The sequence below is a fragment of the Microcebus murinus genome, chromosome 21 (genome assembly GCF_040939455.1).
Source record: "Microcebus murinus isolate Inina chromosome 21, M.murinus_Inina_mat1.0, whole genome shotgun sequence".
In the NCBI taxonomy this organism is placed as follows: Eukaryota; Metazoa; Chordata; class Mammalia; order Primates; family Cheirogaleidae; genus Microcebus; species Microcebus murinus.
In genome coordinates, this window is record NC_134124.1 from 40019888 (window position 1) to 40036033 (window position 16146).

Genomic DNA, 16146 nt, shown 5'->3' on the forward strand with positions numbered 1-16146 from the left:
ACGCGGCCGGCGGGTGGGGCTGGTGTGTGGTGAAGCTGTGCCTTTGGGCGACACTGTGGGGCGCCCAGGTGGGTGCTTTCCCGTCGGATTTGCCACACGCTGGTGTGGGGCGTTGTAGCAAACTCCCGCCAGCGTGCATGTGTAGGCAGTGTGCCTTGGGATGCTGTGTGTGTGTGCGTGCACACACTCAAGGCCTCTCTGAGCACCTGTCCCAGAGGCTGCCAGTGCCTGACCCTTGTCACCCACTCTGTGCTTGTCCCCACAGGAGCCACTGCCCCGACCATGTAGATGCCAGCTCCAGGGAGCAGCATGGGCCCCACTGAATGGAGACTCCTGGGTCTACGTCTCTGAGCCCCTCTGGCCCCTGGACCTCGCCCCACGCCCGGGGACACCCCCTGGAGCTCCCCAACGCTATCGCCAGCCTTCCTTGGCCGCCCCTTCCGCCGGGACCCGGAGTCGGCCGCCGGGAACCGCAGCCGTCCAGTGCGGGCGTGCCGAGGACAGCCACAGCAGCCGTTACCTGGCAGCCTCCTGTCCAGCACTGACCCTCGGGCCCAGCCCGAGCAGGGACTGCAGCAGACATGGGTGACATGACTAACAGCGACTTTTACTCCAAAAACCAAAGGAATGAGTCGAGCCATGGGGGCGAGTTCGGGTGCACGATGGAGGAGCTCCGCTCCCTCATGGAGCTGCGGGGCACGGAGGCTGTGGTCAAGATCAAAGAGACTTACGGGGACACCGAAGCCATCTGCCGGCGCCTCAAAACCTCACCTGTCGAAGGTAGGTGCAAGAGGCTCAAACCCAGGGCCGTGGGCCCAGTGGCCACTACCTGAGTCGGCCCCCGTAGCCCTGTCCACAACAGTTAACAGCAGGGCCGTCTCAGGCAAGGACTGGAGTGCCAGAACAGCCGTTCTCACATGCTCGAGCCGGGTGTCAGCCCGTGGGTTAGGGCAGGCACGGGACCTCATTGGGGCTGGGGCTCGCCGAGGCACCTGCAGAGAGCGGCAGGAGGACAGCTGGGCCAGGGCTGTGTTCTGGAGACAGCGTGCCCCGTCAGCCGGCGAGGGCAGGGGCAGGTTCAGTGTCCAAGGAACCTGGGAAGCATCTGATCTCTGAGGCTAGGGCAGGAGGGCCACCGGGTGGGACCAGCGGGGAACCACACCTTTCTTGCCTGCACCCAGGCCCAGGAGGGCTCCTGCTGTCCACACTTAGCCCACAGGGGCTGGATTAGGGGTTCTAGCCACCCAGACCCCATCCTCCCTCTTTCCAGACCCCAGGAATTCCCTCAAGTGGGCTTGAGCGTGGAGCCACGCTCTACCTGTGCTCTGTAGCTGGGCTGGGATCACGTCTGCCTCTCCAAACCCAGTCTGTGGTCGGGGCTCGCCGGAGCTCTGGGGCAGCATGGCCGTGGAGCTGCCAGGCAGACTAGGCAGGAAGACGGGCCGTGATGGGGGGGGACGGATGCCCTAGGGTGTCCTGCCCTGGACATGAGAGAGGGGCTTTCTTGCAACTGCCCAAATGAGCAGGCCTGGGGCCTCCAGAGAGAGTTTCAGCTCTTGGGGCTTTTCTGGACAGACCCAAAGCCAGGTGAGCTGCCACGAGTCAGCGGGGAGGGGGCCAGCCCAGCTTGGACACCAGAGCTCAGAGTTTGCTTGCTGTCCCGATGTACCTTCCCCTCGCTGTAAGAGGCAAGAGTTCCCTCCATAAAGCCAAGGGCGAGGCTGTGTGGGGCTGTGCCCTGACACTCCCATAACCTGCAACTTTCTGCAGAGCCTGCACCACGCCTCAGTTTCTTCCCCTGGAAAATGGGCCAGTGCCTACCTGACAGTGCCTAGTGCACACCTGGCATACAGTAGGTGTTCAATAAGTGGCAGGCTTGACAATTCTAAGGAGAAGTGGCTGGTACGGACCACACCCTGGAAAGCAGGCAGCATCTGGACTGTGGCCTGCACACATCCCATCCCTGTGCGCGGCGCTGCGGGACTCCAGTCCGGTGCGTGTCCTGCAGGGGCTGCTGGGGTGCAGTCACGCGTGCCTGCACCCCACTGTGCGCGGCGCTGCGGGACTCCAGTCCGGTGCGTGTCCTGCAGGGGCTGCTGGGGTGCAGCCACTGTGCCCAGCGTCTCCTGGTGTCTGTGTTCCTCTTGTCTGCTCTCCTGGGTCAGGAGGAAAAGCTGAGCCTGGATCTTCTTTCCACATAACCACTCTCACTGACATTCGGCCCCCGAACTGAGCCGGGACATTGAGAAACGCCTTTCTCTTGGTGTCTTGCCTGACCTTGGAGGGGCGGTGGGACCAGGGGAAGCAACCTTGCTTCCCAGTGTGGTTCCTGCTCAGGGCTTGGAAACAGCCACAAGTGGCCCCAAGATGGGTATCAGCTCTGCTTCTGGTCCCAGGTCCATGTGGTCACCTACCCCTTGTTAATGGTCCATGCTGCCCCCCACCTTCAGGTTGGCTTACCAGGCCTGCTCGGGGGCAGGGGTTCCCAAGTGGCCTTTGCCTTTTGACTAGGGACCCATAGATGCCATTGAATCAGGAATTCTTAAATGTCTCTGGGCCCTGGCCCCAGGGGAGGACCTGGTGGAAGCTGTGGCCAGAAAACTAGCCAATCACACGCAACAGATGTGGCTCATACTATCGCTGTTTCCAGAACCTCTTGAAGCCAGGCCATGGACCTCGGGTTAAGAAACTCACCCTCCTCTTCCACAGGAGCAGTTCTCCAGACCCCGGGGGATTGAGCAGCACAGCCAAGCTCCCGCTCTGTGCAGGGCCATTGCCAGGTGGCACATGGGTGGCACATGGCGCTTCTCTGCAGCGCGAGGGGAGCACTGTGCACCCGAGGGCAGGAACCCTGTCTGCTCTCCTGCACATCTAGTGCCCAGCCTGGCACCTGGCCACTGAGTCCCAGCCCTCAGGGAGCAGCTCTCAGACACCTGAGTAGCCCAAACAGCAGATAATGGAGACTGAGTGCAGTAAGGGCCCTGGGACTCACAGGAGAGGTGAGGCAGGTGGACAGTGAAAGTCCAGGTAGGTTTCCTGGAGGAGGAATCGTTTGGACTTGGGAATGGAGGAAAGAAAAGGGAAAACATGTAGCATGGGCTAGAACAGTGTTTCCTAGAGAGAATGCCACGGAATACTGGTGTGCTGCAAGAAGTTGGGCTTTATGTGGCAGATCAAGGACTCCATTTTCTCATCTGTAAAATGGAAAGAATAATGACAGCTCTGTTGCTCTGCTGCCTGCCAGCTGTGTGGCTTTGGGCCTTTTGTCTGACCTCTCTGGGCATTGGTTACCAAATTTTTCATGAGGACCAAATCAGATCTCTGACGGGAAAGATCTCTGAGAAGGAAGAAGCCCGCTGCAGGACCTGCTGGAGCTCCTGCCTCACTGGAGGCTCTGGAAGGCTCTCCCAGGGTGCCGGGAGGGGCAGAAGGGCACAATGACACAGACCTGGACTCGGTGAGTGGGGCTCCGATCCCAGCTCGGCCGCTGACCAGCTGCGGGACTCCTGGCGAGTCAGTCACCCTCTCTGCGCCTGCGTTTCCTCATCTGGAGATGGGGTAGCGGCGGGGTCCCTCGCGGGGCGCGGGAGGGCCGAGGGAAGCAGCGGGCAGCGCCGACGGGGGCAGCGCCGACGGGGGCAGCGCCGACGGGGGCAGCTCCGAGAGCTGGGGGCACCCAGCGAGGGCGCACCTCCACTTTCTCGGCTGTAAACGGGCTGCAGACGCTGAAGGACGCCAGGCCGAGTGCTCGGCACGCAGGTGCTCAGCAAACGTCGCCCGCTGTCTGCAGGGTGAGCAGGCGCTGCAGCGAGGTGGGTGCGGTCTCCAGGCCCTCGCCCTGCCTGCGCGGCAGCGGCGGCCGGGCAGTCATGCACCTTCTCACAGTGTCCCCGCCATCCCACTTCGCAGAGGAAGAGGGCGAGGGCCCACGGCCGCCGCCCCATCCGCGCGGAGCAGGCTCTGAGCACCGCCGGCGCCGCGGCTGCCGGGCTCCAGGCAGGGCTGCGCGAGGCCGCCCGGGACCTGCCCTGGCGTCCAGGGTCAGACGGGCCTGAGTCGACGGGGCCACCGGACGCGCCCTTGTTCTCTCCCACGCCTGGCACTTGTCCTGCCCTAACTGGCCCCTCTTAGAGAAATGCTTGCCCCCAGCCCGCCCCCGTGTCAGGGCCGCACGCCTGCGCTGCGCTGGCTCCGACGGGCTGTGGCGCCGTCCCCGCCCCACCCCTGATCTGCTGGGCAAGCAGGGAGCCGGCGTCACGCTGCAGGAAACGCCCCAGGCCACACATCAATTAGCCTTCCCGTCCGTGTCCAGCTAATTTTAGGCAAAAAGATCTCTGCAAGTGATAAGCGGGGTGAGGCCACGAGGAGTCAACTCCCACCCAGGGCACCGGCTGCTGCCTGCGGAGGGTGTGGGCTTGGCCCCCCAGCCCAGCGGTGTGGGAGTCCCATCTGGAGGCCCAACTTAGGTGACACCTGTTGGCTAACCTGGCTCCCTGTGAGGCTGAGGGCAGCTCCGCCCCTCTGAGCTCCATGGCCTTTCCTCCACTGCTGCTTCCGTTCCGCCCAGGTTCCTGCCGCTCCCTTCTGGCCTCTGCCCTTCCCTTTCCTTCCACACCCTTCCAGCCTAGGACGGCAGAGCCCCAGAGACCTTTCTCTCCAAGGGACGTGGGGAGAGTTCAGTTTAACCTCTCTGATCCTCAGGCACCTTGTCTGTGAAGTGTGGATGCCAACGGTGCCTACCTTGTGGGGACGCTGTGAGGGTGAAATTAGGTAAGCTGCAGGGCACAGCAGACCTGAGACACTTGCCAAGGGATGCCCGTGTCCGCTGTCCTCATACCCGCGTGCTTCCTTCACGAAACAGCACGCGCGGAGCCACGGCCGTGAGAGCGCAGGCGGCGAGGCGCTGACGTGTGCGGGGGGCTCCTGTGCTATGGGAGAGGTGGAGAGAGGAGTGGCAGGTGTCGGGTGGTCCGGGAGCCACGGCCGTGAGAGCGCAGGCGGCGAGGCGCTGACGGTGTGGGGGGGGCTCCTGTGCTATGGGAGAGGTGGAGAGAGGAGTGGCAGGTGTTGGGTGGCCCGGGAGCCGGGGCAGGGCCCCGTGCCGTTCTCCATTGTTCCTGGCACCTGGTACAAAGCCTGGGCACACTCCTTCAGGAAAAGAAAGGCAGGGACACCCTGGGACCCTGCCTGCGTGGCAGAGCCTGAGGCCTGGGACGGACACAGGACGCCGGTGTCACCGTGGAGCAGGCGGCCCCAGTTCCCAAGCCCAGCATGGCCCTGTCCGGAGCCACGGCACGCATGGCCCTGGTCCCTCCCTTTCTGAGCCCGCTCCTTGGGCTGTCAGGGCCATGCAGACAGGTCCCTGTCGGTGTTCGCCACACGGCATGTTTCGTGGCCAGGGGAGAAGGCGGACAGAGACAGGGGGCGGCAGAGTGCGGCGGGAACTGGATACTGCGCAGCATGTGAAACGGAACCCCCGGTTAATTTTGCATGAATCCCACGGCCTGTCCAAGCGGAGGAGAGGGCGGCTGAGGAGGGCAGGAGCGCAGGTCGTGGCAGGCGGCGGGGGCTTCGTGTTGCATGTCAGTGCAACATGGAACAAGAGTGCCCCTCGGCCTGGGCAGGCCCGTCATCCAGGGAGCTCCGGCAGCTGGGCACTGGGAGGGCTGGGGCAGGCAGCAGGGTCTTCTGTCTGTCATTGCCCCGTGCTCTAGCGTTCCTGTGCCCCCTCTCCCCGAGGGGGACTGGCCCCCGCAGGCTGACAGGGAAACTGGGGCAGCCAAACTCAGTGGTGCCCTGCAGGGTGAGGCCGGTGCCAGACACAGTGCACATGGGGAGGCATGGACTGGCCAGACAGGGCGAGGCCGCCTCTCCAGACCCGCCCCAGGGCCTCCAGACAAAGTGGCCATGCTCCGTTTTAGGGCCCAGGACGCTGTCAGGTACAAACCCTATAAAGTGGGAGAAGAAATCACCCACGTACGTGAGAGGCCGAGGAGGCGTAGCGCCTTCTTCAGTGGATGCAGGCAGGAGGGGAGGCATGAAGGCGGGAGGTGTCCCAGCCTCACCTCTGTCACTAAGTAGGTTTGTGGCCTCAGGCAAGATACTTAGACTGTTACAGCCTCAGTTTTCTTATCTGTGAAGTGGGAATTGTGCTCTCTGCCATTTGGAGACAGTGAGTTGAAAATGCTTTAAAGCTTTTCTAGAAAAGAATCTACTTCCAATATTTACAGAGATTTTCTATCCATGAGGGCCTTATCTGATTTAAAAAAATCTCAGGCCAGGCATGGTGGCTCACGCCTGTAATCCTAGCATTCTGGGAGGCCGAGGCGGGAGGATCGCTAGAGGTCAGGAGTTCAAGACCAGCCTGAGCAAGAGCTAGACCCTGTCTCTACTAAAAATAGAAAGAAATTAGTCAGACAACTAAAAATATGTAGAAAAAATTAGCCGGGCATGGTGGTGCATGCCTGTAGTCCCAGCTACTCGGAAGGCTGAGGCAGGAGGATTGCTTGAGCCCAGGAGTTTGAGGTTGCTGTGAGCTAGGCTGACGCCACAGCACTCTAGCCCAGGCAACAGAGTGAGACTCTGTCTCAAAACACTTCTCAAACTGGTTTATGCACAAAAGAAGTTTTCTGGCTTATACATCTGAAAAGTCCAGGGATAGGTCTGGCCTCAGGCATGGCTGGATTCAAGGTCTCAATGCTTTCAGGAGGACTTTGTCCACACCTCTCCTGCTGTCTCACACTTCCACTGTCTTCTGTGTTGGCCTCCTTTCAGACAGGGCTCACCATGTGGGAGCCCAACAGCTTGAGGCTGACACCCTCCCATTCCAGCTACCCCAGCAGCCAAAGGCACCCATTTCCTCATAGTCCCCCTTATATCTCAGAATAGACTCTCATTGGGCCACCTGGAGTCACATGGCCACTCTTGAACCAATCCCTGTGGCTAGAGGATGGGATAAGCTGATAGGGCAGACCCCGTCACATGCTCACCTGGAGGCATGGAGTCAGCCCACCTACACCACATGGAGATTGGGGGAGGGAAGAGGAATGGAGGTGTAAACCACAGATGCTCTGGGCCTACTGCGTGGAAGGCCCCTACTGTGTGCTGGAGCGGAAAAGCAGAGCAGACATGCCCTATGCTCTTGAGGCAGGTGAGGCCTGGATGGGGAGAAAAGATAGAATTGAGGAGGCAACCAAGGAGCGAGGGCAGGATTCAAGTGCCCCAAATACAGCACAACTACAGATTCTGCCAGCCAGACGTAGGCAGCATTTCGGTGCCACCAGGGTGAGAGCAGCACTGGGACTGTCCGGGCCCACTAGGTGTCTGGCTAGTGTCACAGCGATGCAGAGGCCAACTTGGCATCACGGTCCAAAGCCTGGCTCTGCTTCTTTTTTTGAGGCAGAGTTTCACTCTGTTGCCCAGGCTAGAGTGTCATGGTGTCATCACGGCTCACAGCAGCCTCAAACTCCTGGGCTAAGGCCATCCTCCTGCCTCAGCCTCCTGAGTAGCTGGGACTACAGGTACACGCCACCACATCTGGCTATTTTTTTTTTTCTATTTTTAGTAGAGATGGAGTCTCACTCTTGCTCAGGATGGTCTCAAACTCCTGACCTCAAGTGATCCTCCTGCCCCAGCCTCCCAGAGTGCTGGGATTACAGGGGTGAGCCACCGTGCTGACCTTGGCTCTGCTTATCCAGCTGGGGAATGTGGGAGCAGTTATCTGACCTTTCCATGCCTCAGTTTCCTCATCTGTAACATGAGATAATAGTGGTACTGTGAAGATTAAAGTTATATGTATAAAGCATTTAGTATGTGGCACATAGTAGGTGCTATGTCAGTGTTAGCTATTATTATTAGTCTCTGCTGGAAACTCTGTGTGTGACTTTAAGGGACACGTTGGGTTTTACTTAGTGGAGAAGAGAAAGGCAGCTTGTCTGGAAGATCAGTGGGTTTGAGCAACACATGTGAGGCTATGAGTTAAAAAAATGTCATCCTCAGATTTGATTTGCAGTGCTTAAACACCTCCCCCCCACCACCATGGAAAAACCCTCTAAGAGCACAGTGCGGTGTGAAGTTCTGATGAAAGTGTAGGCACTTTCCAGAACGCCACTGGCACATCTTTCTGAGTCCACAACAAAAGAAAGCCACACGCCAATCCATGTGTGCTATGCGTTGTCCCAGGCCAGGGCAGCAGAGTCTCTGCCAGGCAGACAGTTCTGCAGGCTGGGGGTGGCCGGGGGGGCACAGGACAGGTGGGAAGGGACCCTCCCTGCAGCTGGCCAGAGGGCTTCCCCGCACTTCCGGCAGGACTAGGGAGACTTTACACCTGCTTGGCCCAGTAGGTGCTTTGTGCCGCTGGGCACCTGGGGAGGTGTGGAGGCGGGTCCTGAGGGCGGAAGCTATGGCCTTGCTCTGGGCAGACCCACCATGCAGAGGATCCCAAGCCACCTGGCGGCTGTCGCTTCCCGTGTGTGAACCGGCGGCGCACGGCACATGGCCCCTGGGACCCCCCAGCAGCCCCTTGAGCGGGGAAAAAACAGCCTGGAGAGAAAGAGGGGCCTGATTCTTCCTATGAAGACATCAGTCATTGTTTCGCAGAATAAGCGCACACTAAGTGCTGAGCGCCTACTCCGTGCTTAGGGAAGGGAAGGAGTGAGGAGACCATGAGGAGACTGAGCCCCAGCCCCCTGCATGGGGCCTTGAGCAGCCACCCCCTCCCTGAGCCCGTGCCCTCGTCGCAGACGGTGTGAGGGTCACGCCGCCCCAGGCCCGCTGGACGCAGCTGTTCGGGAGCACCCGCAGCTTCTCCTGTCCCCCACGCCGGTCGCCGCGGGGGTGGGCATGCGCCTCTGCTGAACAAGCACGCGCTGCGCGCCCGCTGTGTGCGGATGGGGGTGCGGGCCACACGAGGCGGGCGAGGCGGACAGGCAGCCTACAAGGACACCCCTCTCGGAAGCAACCCAGGACAGGCGCCAGGGCGCCGGGCCTCAGTCCAGCCTGAGGGGAGGGCCTCCTAATCCCTTCCCCAAGGGCTCCCCGAAGCCCCCCAGGAAAGGAAGGTGCAGGGTGGATCGTAAGCCGCCCGCCCCTTAGACTCCCCCAGTCTAGCTGTGGCGCTCGCCAGCGGTGCCGGCCGCCATGCTGGTCGCAGCTACGACACGGAGACTGGCTGGCGCATACTGGGCGCCAGGCGGCCGGGCACCGCTGGGGCGTCGTGGCATCCATCGTCTGGGCAGTCTCCACGTCGCCCTGTGGCGCGGGAGCTGCTCTTCTCCCAGCCTACACATGAGGGCGCGCGGGAAGTGCGGCCACTGACAAGTGGCCCAGCGGGCATCGTGCCGGCTGTCTGACTCCGGAGCGTGCACACGTGACCCGTCCGTGTGCGGCCTGCGGTGGACGAAAATACCCCCACGGGGAGGGGTGTTCTGAAGGGTGAAGCCAGGGTGATCCTGGCCTGTCTGGGGACAGAACCAGGAGAAGCTTCCTCCAGCAAGGCCTCGAAGCACAGGGAGGCGCCTCGCCTGCAGAGCAGGGACGGCAGCGTTGCGGGCGGGGAGGGCAAGAGCCAAGGCCTGCGGCGAGGGCAGGCTGCGCCCGTGGGCAGGGAGGCTCGTCCTGCAGGGAGCCCGGGAGGCCCGCGCGGCAGCCTGGTGTCTGCAGACTGCCTGTTCGTCGGCTTGTGCGTGCTGTGCGTGCAGACCTCCAGCCTGGCCAGCGTGCTGGCGCCTGCCGGTGCCGTCCGTGCGTGTGCGGGACGGGCCTCCAGCCCCGCAAGGGCCAGGCCCTCGGGACAGCCAGAGAACTCGGCAAACTCAGGGGCACTGAGGCTTGGGGAAACAGTCTTCACACTGGGCTCCCGGTGGCCCGAGGCTCCACCGAGGGCCACGGCAGGGGCGCTGCGCGGGGGCGCTCGGGGCTTCCCACCCAGCCCGGACCACAGCCGCTGCTTCTTTATCTGGTTTATGTGATGAAGCAGCTGGTAAAAAATTTTATTTAACAAAGAGTCAGAAAGAAAAGATAAGAAAAACAAGCTCTGAACAGCTCTGATCCTGGAGAGAGTGCTGCTGAGCCAGGGGGTCCAACAGCCAGGCTGGGGCACAGGCCAGTCAGTCCTGTCGCCTTGGCGGCCACGTCTGAAATGGAGCCGAGGATGCCGGCTCCCCACGTCTGTCCTGCCTGTGGGTTAAACAGAGAACAGGCGGGTGGGCCTGGGGGCCACGAGTGGCCGTGGGAAAAGAACTCAAGGCCCGCCCACCTGTGTTCAGACGCCGGGATGGGGCGCTCAGCCTGAGTGTGGCCCTCGTGGGCCGAGACGCCCTCCACGCTCGCCCCACCTGCTCTGCGGCCCAGTCTCCTTCTGGAAAGTGAAGAAGGCGGACACTCCGCTCCCTCTGTGGCCCAGCAGCACAGCCATCAGAGTGGCCGGAGGACGGCTAACTCACAGCCAGATCCCAGGTCTCTTCCCTTGAAAGTCGGAGCCTCTTGACCTTGAGACCTGGGTGTGCAGCCAAGGCCCTGTCACAGCCCAGGGCAGGGCAGTGCCCTTGGCCCTTCCCTACCAGGCAGCTTTGGGGCCCAGCCCACAACAGCTCCCACGGGCTGGGCCTCACAGCTGACCAGGCGTGGGCATGCCCTGGCCATAGTTCTCCGGCTCCCAGAAACCCAGGGGCCTAGACCCCAGTTTTCAATTATTTTTCCTCCCTGAGCCTCAGTTTCCCCATTTGTCACATGGGCTAAGGTGCAAGAAGTGTTTCTCGGTAACTGCAGCCTGGACCATCTCTAATGTTGGTGCGATCGCAGTCATTCGCCCAGCTGAGTCCCACAAGTCCCCGAGTACAGCCAGAGAGAGCTGGGACAGCCTCTGTCTCTAACCCGCCTGTCACCTGAGAGGCCTAGACTGGCGGGCGAGTTATTTATACAGGCACCTCTCACCCTGCAACGATTATCTTACTCCTCCTGGTGCAATCCAGGCCCCTGCTGTGGTTTCAGACCTGGAGTTATTTATAGTCAGTGGAAATTAGTGCCTTGCCAATGGCTCCCTAGCACCCACTTGCCATAGCTGCCAACCCAAAGGGAGGGCCCCCTGGAAACTTCTGTGGTCCCAGCAAATGACCCCAGGGACATTTCTGGCTGGGAAGACTCTGTTCCTTCTGTGAGATAGCTTTGGACAAGATGTTAAGGAGTCGAGAAGTGGGAGCCAGCATTTCTGGCTAGAGGATTCAGGAGGGCTCCATGGAGGAGGTGGTACTTCAATTAAAATGTTTAAGGGATAGGCAGGGTTTGCAGTGGGAAAGGACACTCCAGGTAAAGAGAACAGCATGGACAAGGGCACAGGGGCAAGGAAGGAGGGTATGTGAAAGAAAGAACAGACTATTTTGTTTGGCTGGGGCGTGGAGCAGGGAGTAACTAGAAGTAATAGTAATACCTCAGGGTCCGTGAGCATCATGGGCATTCTGGACACTGTTCTAAGAGCTTTACGTACAGCACTGCCTCATTGAATCTTCCCAATAACCTTATGAAGTAAATAGTAGTAGTATTCCCATTTTTACAAATGAGGAAACTGAGGCACAGAGATGTTAAATCGCTTGCCCAAGGTCACACAGCTCAGGAGTGGAGGAATTGGGATTGAAATTCAGGCAGGTAATTCCAGAGCCCAGGCTAGGAACCTCTATGAAGAGATGTGAATGTTCAGCAAAAAGTTTGGGTTTAAATTAAGAGGCAGGAGGCCCTGAAGGTTCCCAAACAGCAACGTGACTACGGCAGCCAGTGGACGGTTTGCTTTAGAATGGAAGACAGCCCACAGGCACCCTGACGAGAGGTGACAGGGCGAGCCCACGGCCTGGGCAGTGCAGAGGAAGGACCTCCAAGCAGCAAGACACAGCCCGTGATTGGTGGCCAAGGGAGAGAGGTGTCAGCGCAACCCGGTTTTCAAGACGGCAGCTGGCGGCAGACAGCGGCCAGCGAGGGGAGGAGCCAGATGAGATGGCGGGCACCGCACACCTGCAGGGCCTGGGGGAGGACGGCAGGTGTGGAACCACAAGAAAGCCTGGGCCAGGAGGCAGGACATCTAGTGACAAAGACATCGGTGGAGAAGTTCTGTCTGCTCACAAGTCCCCAGCCTCCATGGGGGGGGCAGCCACGGGGGGGTCTGGGTGTCTCACTCGCTGCCCTGTGCTGGCACCTAGAACAGTGCCTGCCACAGAGCCCACCCCAGAAACGCGCAGGGATGGATTCGGGCAAAGGAGGAGACATCAGAGAGCTGGAAGGAGACTGTCACCTGCAGGCACAGTGTGACCAGGGCATCTCATGGTGGATTGGCAGAGCGGTGGACATGGTGTTGCCAAAGAAGGAGAAACAGCCTTCACTGAGCAGGGCAGGCTGTCGGGTGAGCCCTTGAGAAACCTCTGCGGGGCAGAACAGCAGAGTGGAGCATTCCCGAGCCTCGCCCCAAATGCCAGCTCCTGGGGTCAGAGCAGCTGGGATGAGAGCTGGAGGGACTCGTGGACCCATCCATGGGACCACAGGTCTGCAGGGCCCTCAGGTAGCATCTCACCAGCAAGCCCGTGCACAGGGAGACTGAGGCTCAGGAGGGAAGGGACTTGCCCCATGCACGGTGGGTACAGGCCAGACCCCAGCCGGGCCCTGAGTCATCCCTGCACGTGGTGAAGCGGGCAGAGGTTCCTCCTGGTCTCCGGTGCAGCTTCCCGGCTCCCCGTAGGCTCTCAGAGCACGCACACCATCCTTTCCTGCCTCTCTGTGTCAGCCGCTAGGGCTACTGTGGCAAAGGACCACAGACTGAGTGGCTTAAATGATGGAAACTGATCCTCCCAGTCTGGAGTCTGGAGGTCCCAGATAGATAAGACAGCAGGGTCGCTGCCTTCTGAGGGCAGCGAGGGCAAGACCTGTTCCAGCGCCCTGTCCTTGGCTTGCAGGTGGCCGTCTTCTCCTGGGTGTCTTCCATTGCCTTCCCTCGGTGCCCAGATTTCCTCTTTACGTGAGAGTACCAGTCACCCTAATGGCATCATCTTAACTTAGTAACTACCTACCTCTACAATGACCCTGTCACCAAATACAGTCACAATTTTAAGGTATTGGGGATTAGGACCTGAACATATGGATTTAGGGTGGCATGTTCAGTGTCCAGAACACTCTCACCCAGGAAGACCACCTCTGCACCCAGAGCTGCAGTTTCTCTCCTGTAAAGGGGGGCGTGAACGGGACCGCATGAGGAACAGGGCGAGGGGACAAGCTCACGGCTGTAAGGGGTGTCTGCCCCGACAGCCCACCTGCCACACCGTGGCACTAGGAGCAGCACTGCCCCATGCTAAGAGGAAGACGCCCTGGATCCGGGTCCCAGCCGTGCCGCTCAGTAGCTGTGCCGCGCCGAGCAGATGCCCTCACCTCTCAGAGCCGGTCCACCCATCTGCGAGATGGCTCTTACTCCGGAGGGATAAATGAGCAGGCGAGAGTCTCACACTTAGCACAGTGCAGGAAGCCCGCCGGAAATGGAAACCACCATTATTATTATTATTGCTATTACCTTCACTGTTACTGCCGTCATCATCATCACGTAGGTTAAGAAGCTGGCCGCAGAGCACGCAGGTCTAGCCAGGCCACAGCTGTCTGACCGGCACAAAACCAAGTGGGAACTCAGGGCTCCCAACCCACAGACTCAGACTTTTTAGCCACAGCCCCGTGTGATACTAAGGGCAGGGAAAGGTAACAAACAATTCCCAGATCCCCAACATTAGGAGAGCAATTAAGTCCCTTTCAGCTTCTCCATGTGCCTTTGGAATGTTCCGGAAAACAGCTGTTATAGAAAACATGAAGCAATGTGGATGCGGCTCGATTAATCACACAAGGTCAAACAGTCAGGCTCTGGCACGGGACGTTCTGACAACGGCAGCAGCCAGGGAAACAGACACAAGGGGAAAGAGGCTGGCAAGAAACATCTAGAACGTGCCGGGTGTTGGGGTTGCAGCTGAGACTGAGGGCAGTGGCTTTCCTCGTGCTTCCCTTTCTGCCGGGAGGTGGTGTCACCCTCGGGCAGGTGCCAGGGCACGCGGCGCGGGCAGCAGGCACTGGCCTGGCAGGGCGGTGCAGAGCTGCGGCGGGAGGGCCGTGGTCTCCAGTGTTGGAGCAAAGACTGGCAAACCTAGCTCGGTTTTCCAGGAGGAAACTGGGACCTGCAGGGACTAGTGGCACGACTCAAAGAGCAAGTGTCCCTTTGGGGAATTTGGGGCCAGGCAAGTCCCCTCCAGCTGGCTTTGGGCCGGCGTCCCTCAGGAGCGCAGCCGCGGTGTGGGTGAGTGGGCAGCGCCGGCCCGGTGGGGTGAGGGTGCTCGTCTGGAGCGATGCTGACCCCACGTGCAGACGCTGCCACCAGATCCCAAACGGTCAGCAGAGTCGGCTGGGGCGGCACGTGCTGGCGCACATCCGCCGGGCACTTCCCCACACGGAGCCGCCGACTGCCTGTCCGAGGGAGTAGATAAGACTGAGATGTGGTAAAATAATGTGGAAGTGAGAAGTTTGGGGTATTTATTGCCTTTTAAAATATAATTTATATAATTGCATATTTATGTAATTGAATTCTAATGGTGGCTATAAATAACAACCAGCTCACAAAACACCTGAAAATTTGGCAGTTGGCTGCCACAAGCAGGTGTGGCTGGCTCCCACAAATCGCTGACTCCCCGCCCCAGGAGAGAGCACCCCTGGGAGGGGATTGGCTTCTTTGGTCACGTGCCCACGCCTAGGCCAGGAGGCTGGGGACATCTTGATTGACAGCCCCAAGACTGCTCCTGGAGGGCCAGATCCCATACAGGAAAGGGGAGGCCATGGGCACCCAGGGCTCGGCGTGTGCACTCGTTTCTCTCCTGGATCATTTCTTTGGCTGTATTTTTTATTTTGAGATATCTTTTTTCTTTCTTTTTTTTAAAACTCATAATTGCTTGAAGTCCCAGAGTCTTTACAGAAGGATCCGGAGCTCTAATGCTGGACACAGTGAACCAGGGGACCCGGCCAGGACAGGTACGGGGCCCCGTCTGCCTTCTCCAGAGGGAAGACCCCTGTTCCCCACCTGTCACTTGGGGCCACCCTCAGAGGTCCCCCAAGAGAACACACACCTCAGGGTGAGGAGTATCTGGGCAGAGTCTTGCCCAGCACCACAGGGCAGTTGAGGGCGCCGGGCCCTCAGGTGCGCTGTGGCCCAGGTGCGGGACGTGGCCCAGGTGCGGGACGTGGCCCAGATGCGGACGTGGCCCAGGTGCGGGACGTGGCCCAGGTGCGCTGTGGCCCAGGTGCGGACGTGGCCCTGAAGGCTGAGCCTTGGCTCGAGCGCAGGCAGGGCGGCGTCCTGAGCCCAGGGAGCTCACGATCTCCCGGGAGGCCACCAAGCCTCCAGGAAGAGGCAGGGTCTCAGCGGCCAGGGCAGAGAACCAGCCCCACACGAGGACCTCAGGCCACGTGCCACCCCCTTACCTGGGAACGTCTGGCGGCCGGCAGGAGGCCAGAGAATGGACTGAGGAAGGGAGGCTGGGGGCAAGTACTGCCCCCTCCTCCAGGAATGGCCCAGTTGACAAGTGACCAGCAGGTCACACCCCTGGGTGGGAGATGCCAGGATTGACTCCATTTTGCAGGTGAGGAAGTTGAGGAACAGGGGTTGATTGACTTGCCCAATTTATATAGCTGTGGGAGTAAAACTCAGAGCTGCTGGGGCCTGACCTCGTGCTCTTAACCCTATGTCAAAGGAGATGAGGAATCGTCCCCAGGACTCTGTGTCCCCACAGAGGAGGCAGGCCTCCAGCCCAGAAAGCTGGGAGTTGTCAGTGGTTCCAAAACACACTGGAGCTCAGGCCCCAAATTTGAGAGACAGGGCCAGGGTGGAGGCCGGGCAGACCCTTGATCTGCCAACAGGGTAGCTGAGAGCTTGGTCCAGTTCCAGGCCTCACTCACCCACCTCCTTCTGGCCAGGGCATTCCCAGGGGCAGCCAGGCCAGGGCCTCTTGGGCTATGAGAAGGTGAACCCCAAATCCCAGACCATGGAGTTGGAGGCTATCAGTCTCAGAGCCACTTGACAGAGCCTGGCCATGGAGCACCAACTGGAAGTCCAGTGCCAGCTCCTCTGCTCAGTTGTGGTATGGTCTT

The 16146-nt window shown here is 60.1% G+C and overlaps 1 protein-coding gene across 11 annotated transcripts in view; it reads left to right on the plus strand.

Annotated features, from left to right (window-relative positions):
* The window catches only part of ATP2B2 (ATPase plasma membrane Ca2+ transporting 2), a 361816-nt gene that overhangs the window by 239237 nt on the left and 106433 nt on the right, over positions 1 to 16146 (plus strand). For all 11 annotated transcript variants that reach the window (XM_075996348.1, XM_075996346.1, XM_075996342.1 and 8 more), the window contains one exon: positions 266 to 780. In XM_075996348.1, the coding sequence (XP_075852463.1) occupies positions 582 to 780 (199 nt within the window). In that variant the 5' untranslated portion in view covers positions 266 to 581. The remainder of the gene's footprint in view (positions 1 to 265; positions 781 to 16146) is intronic.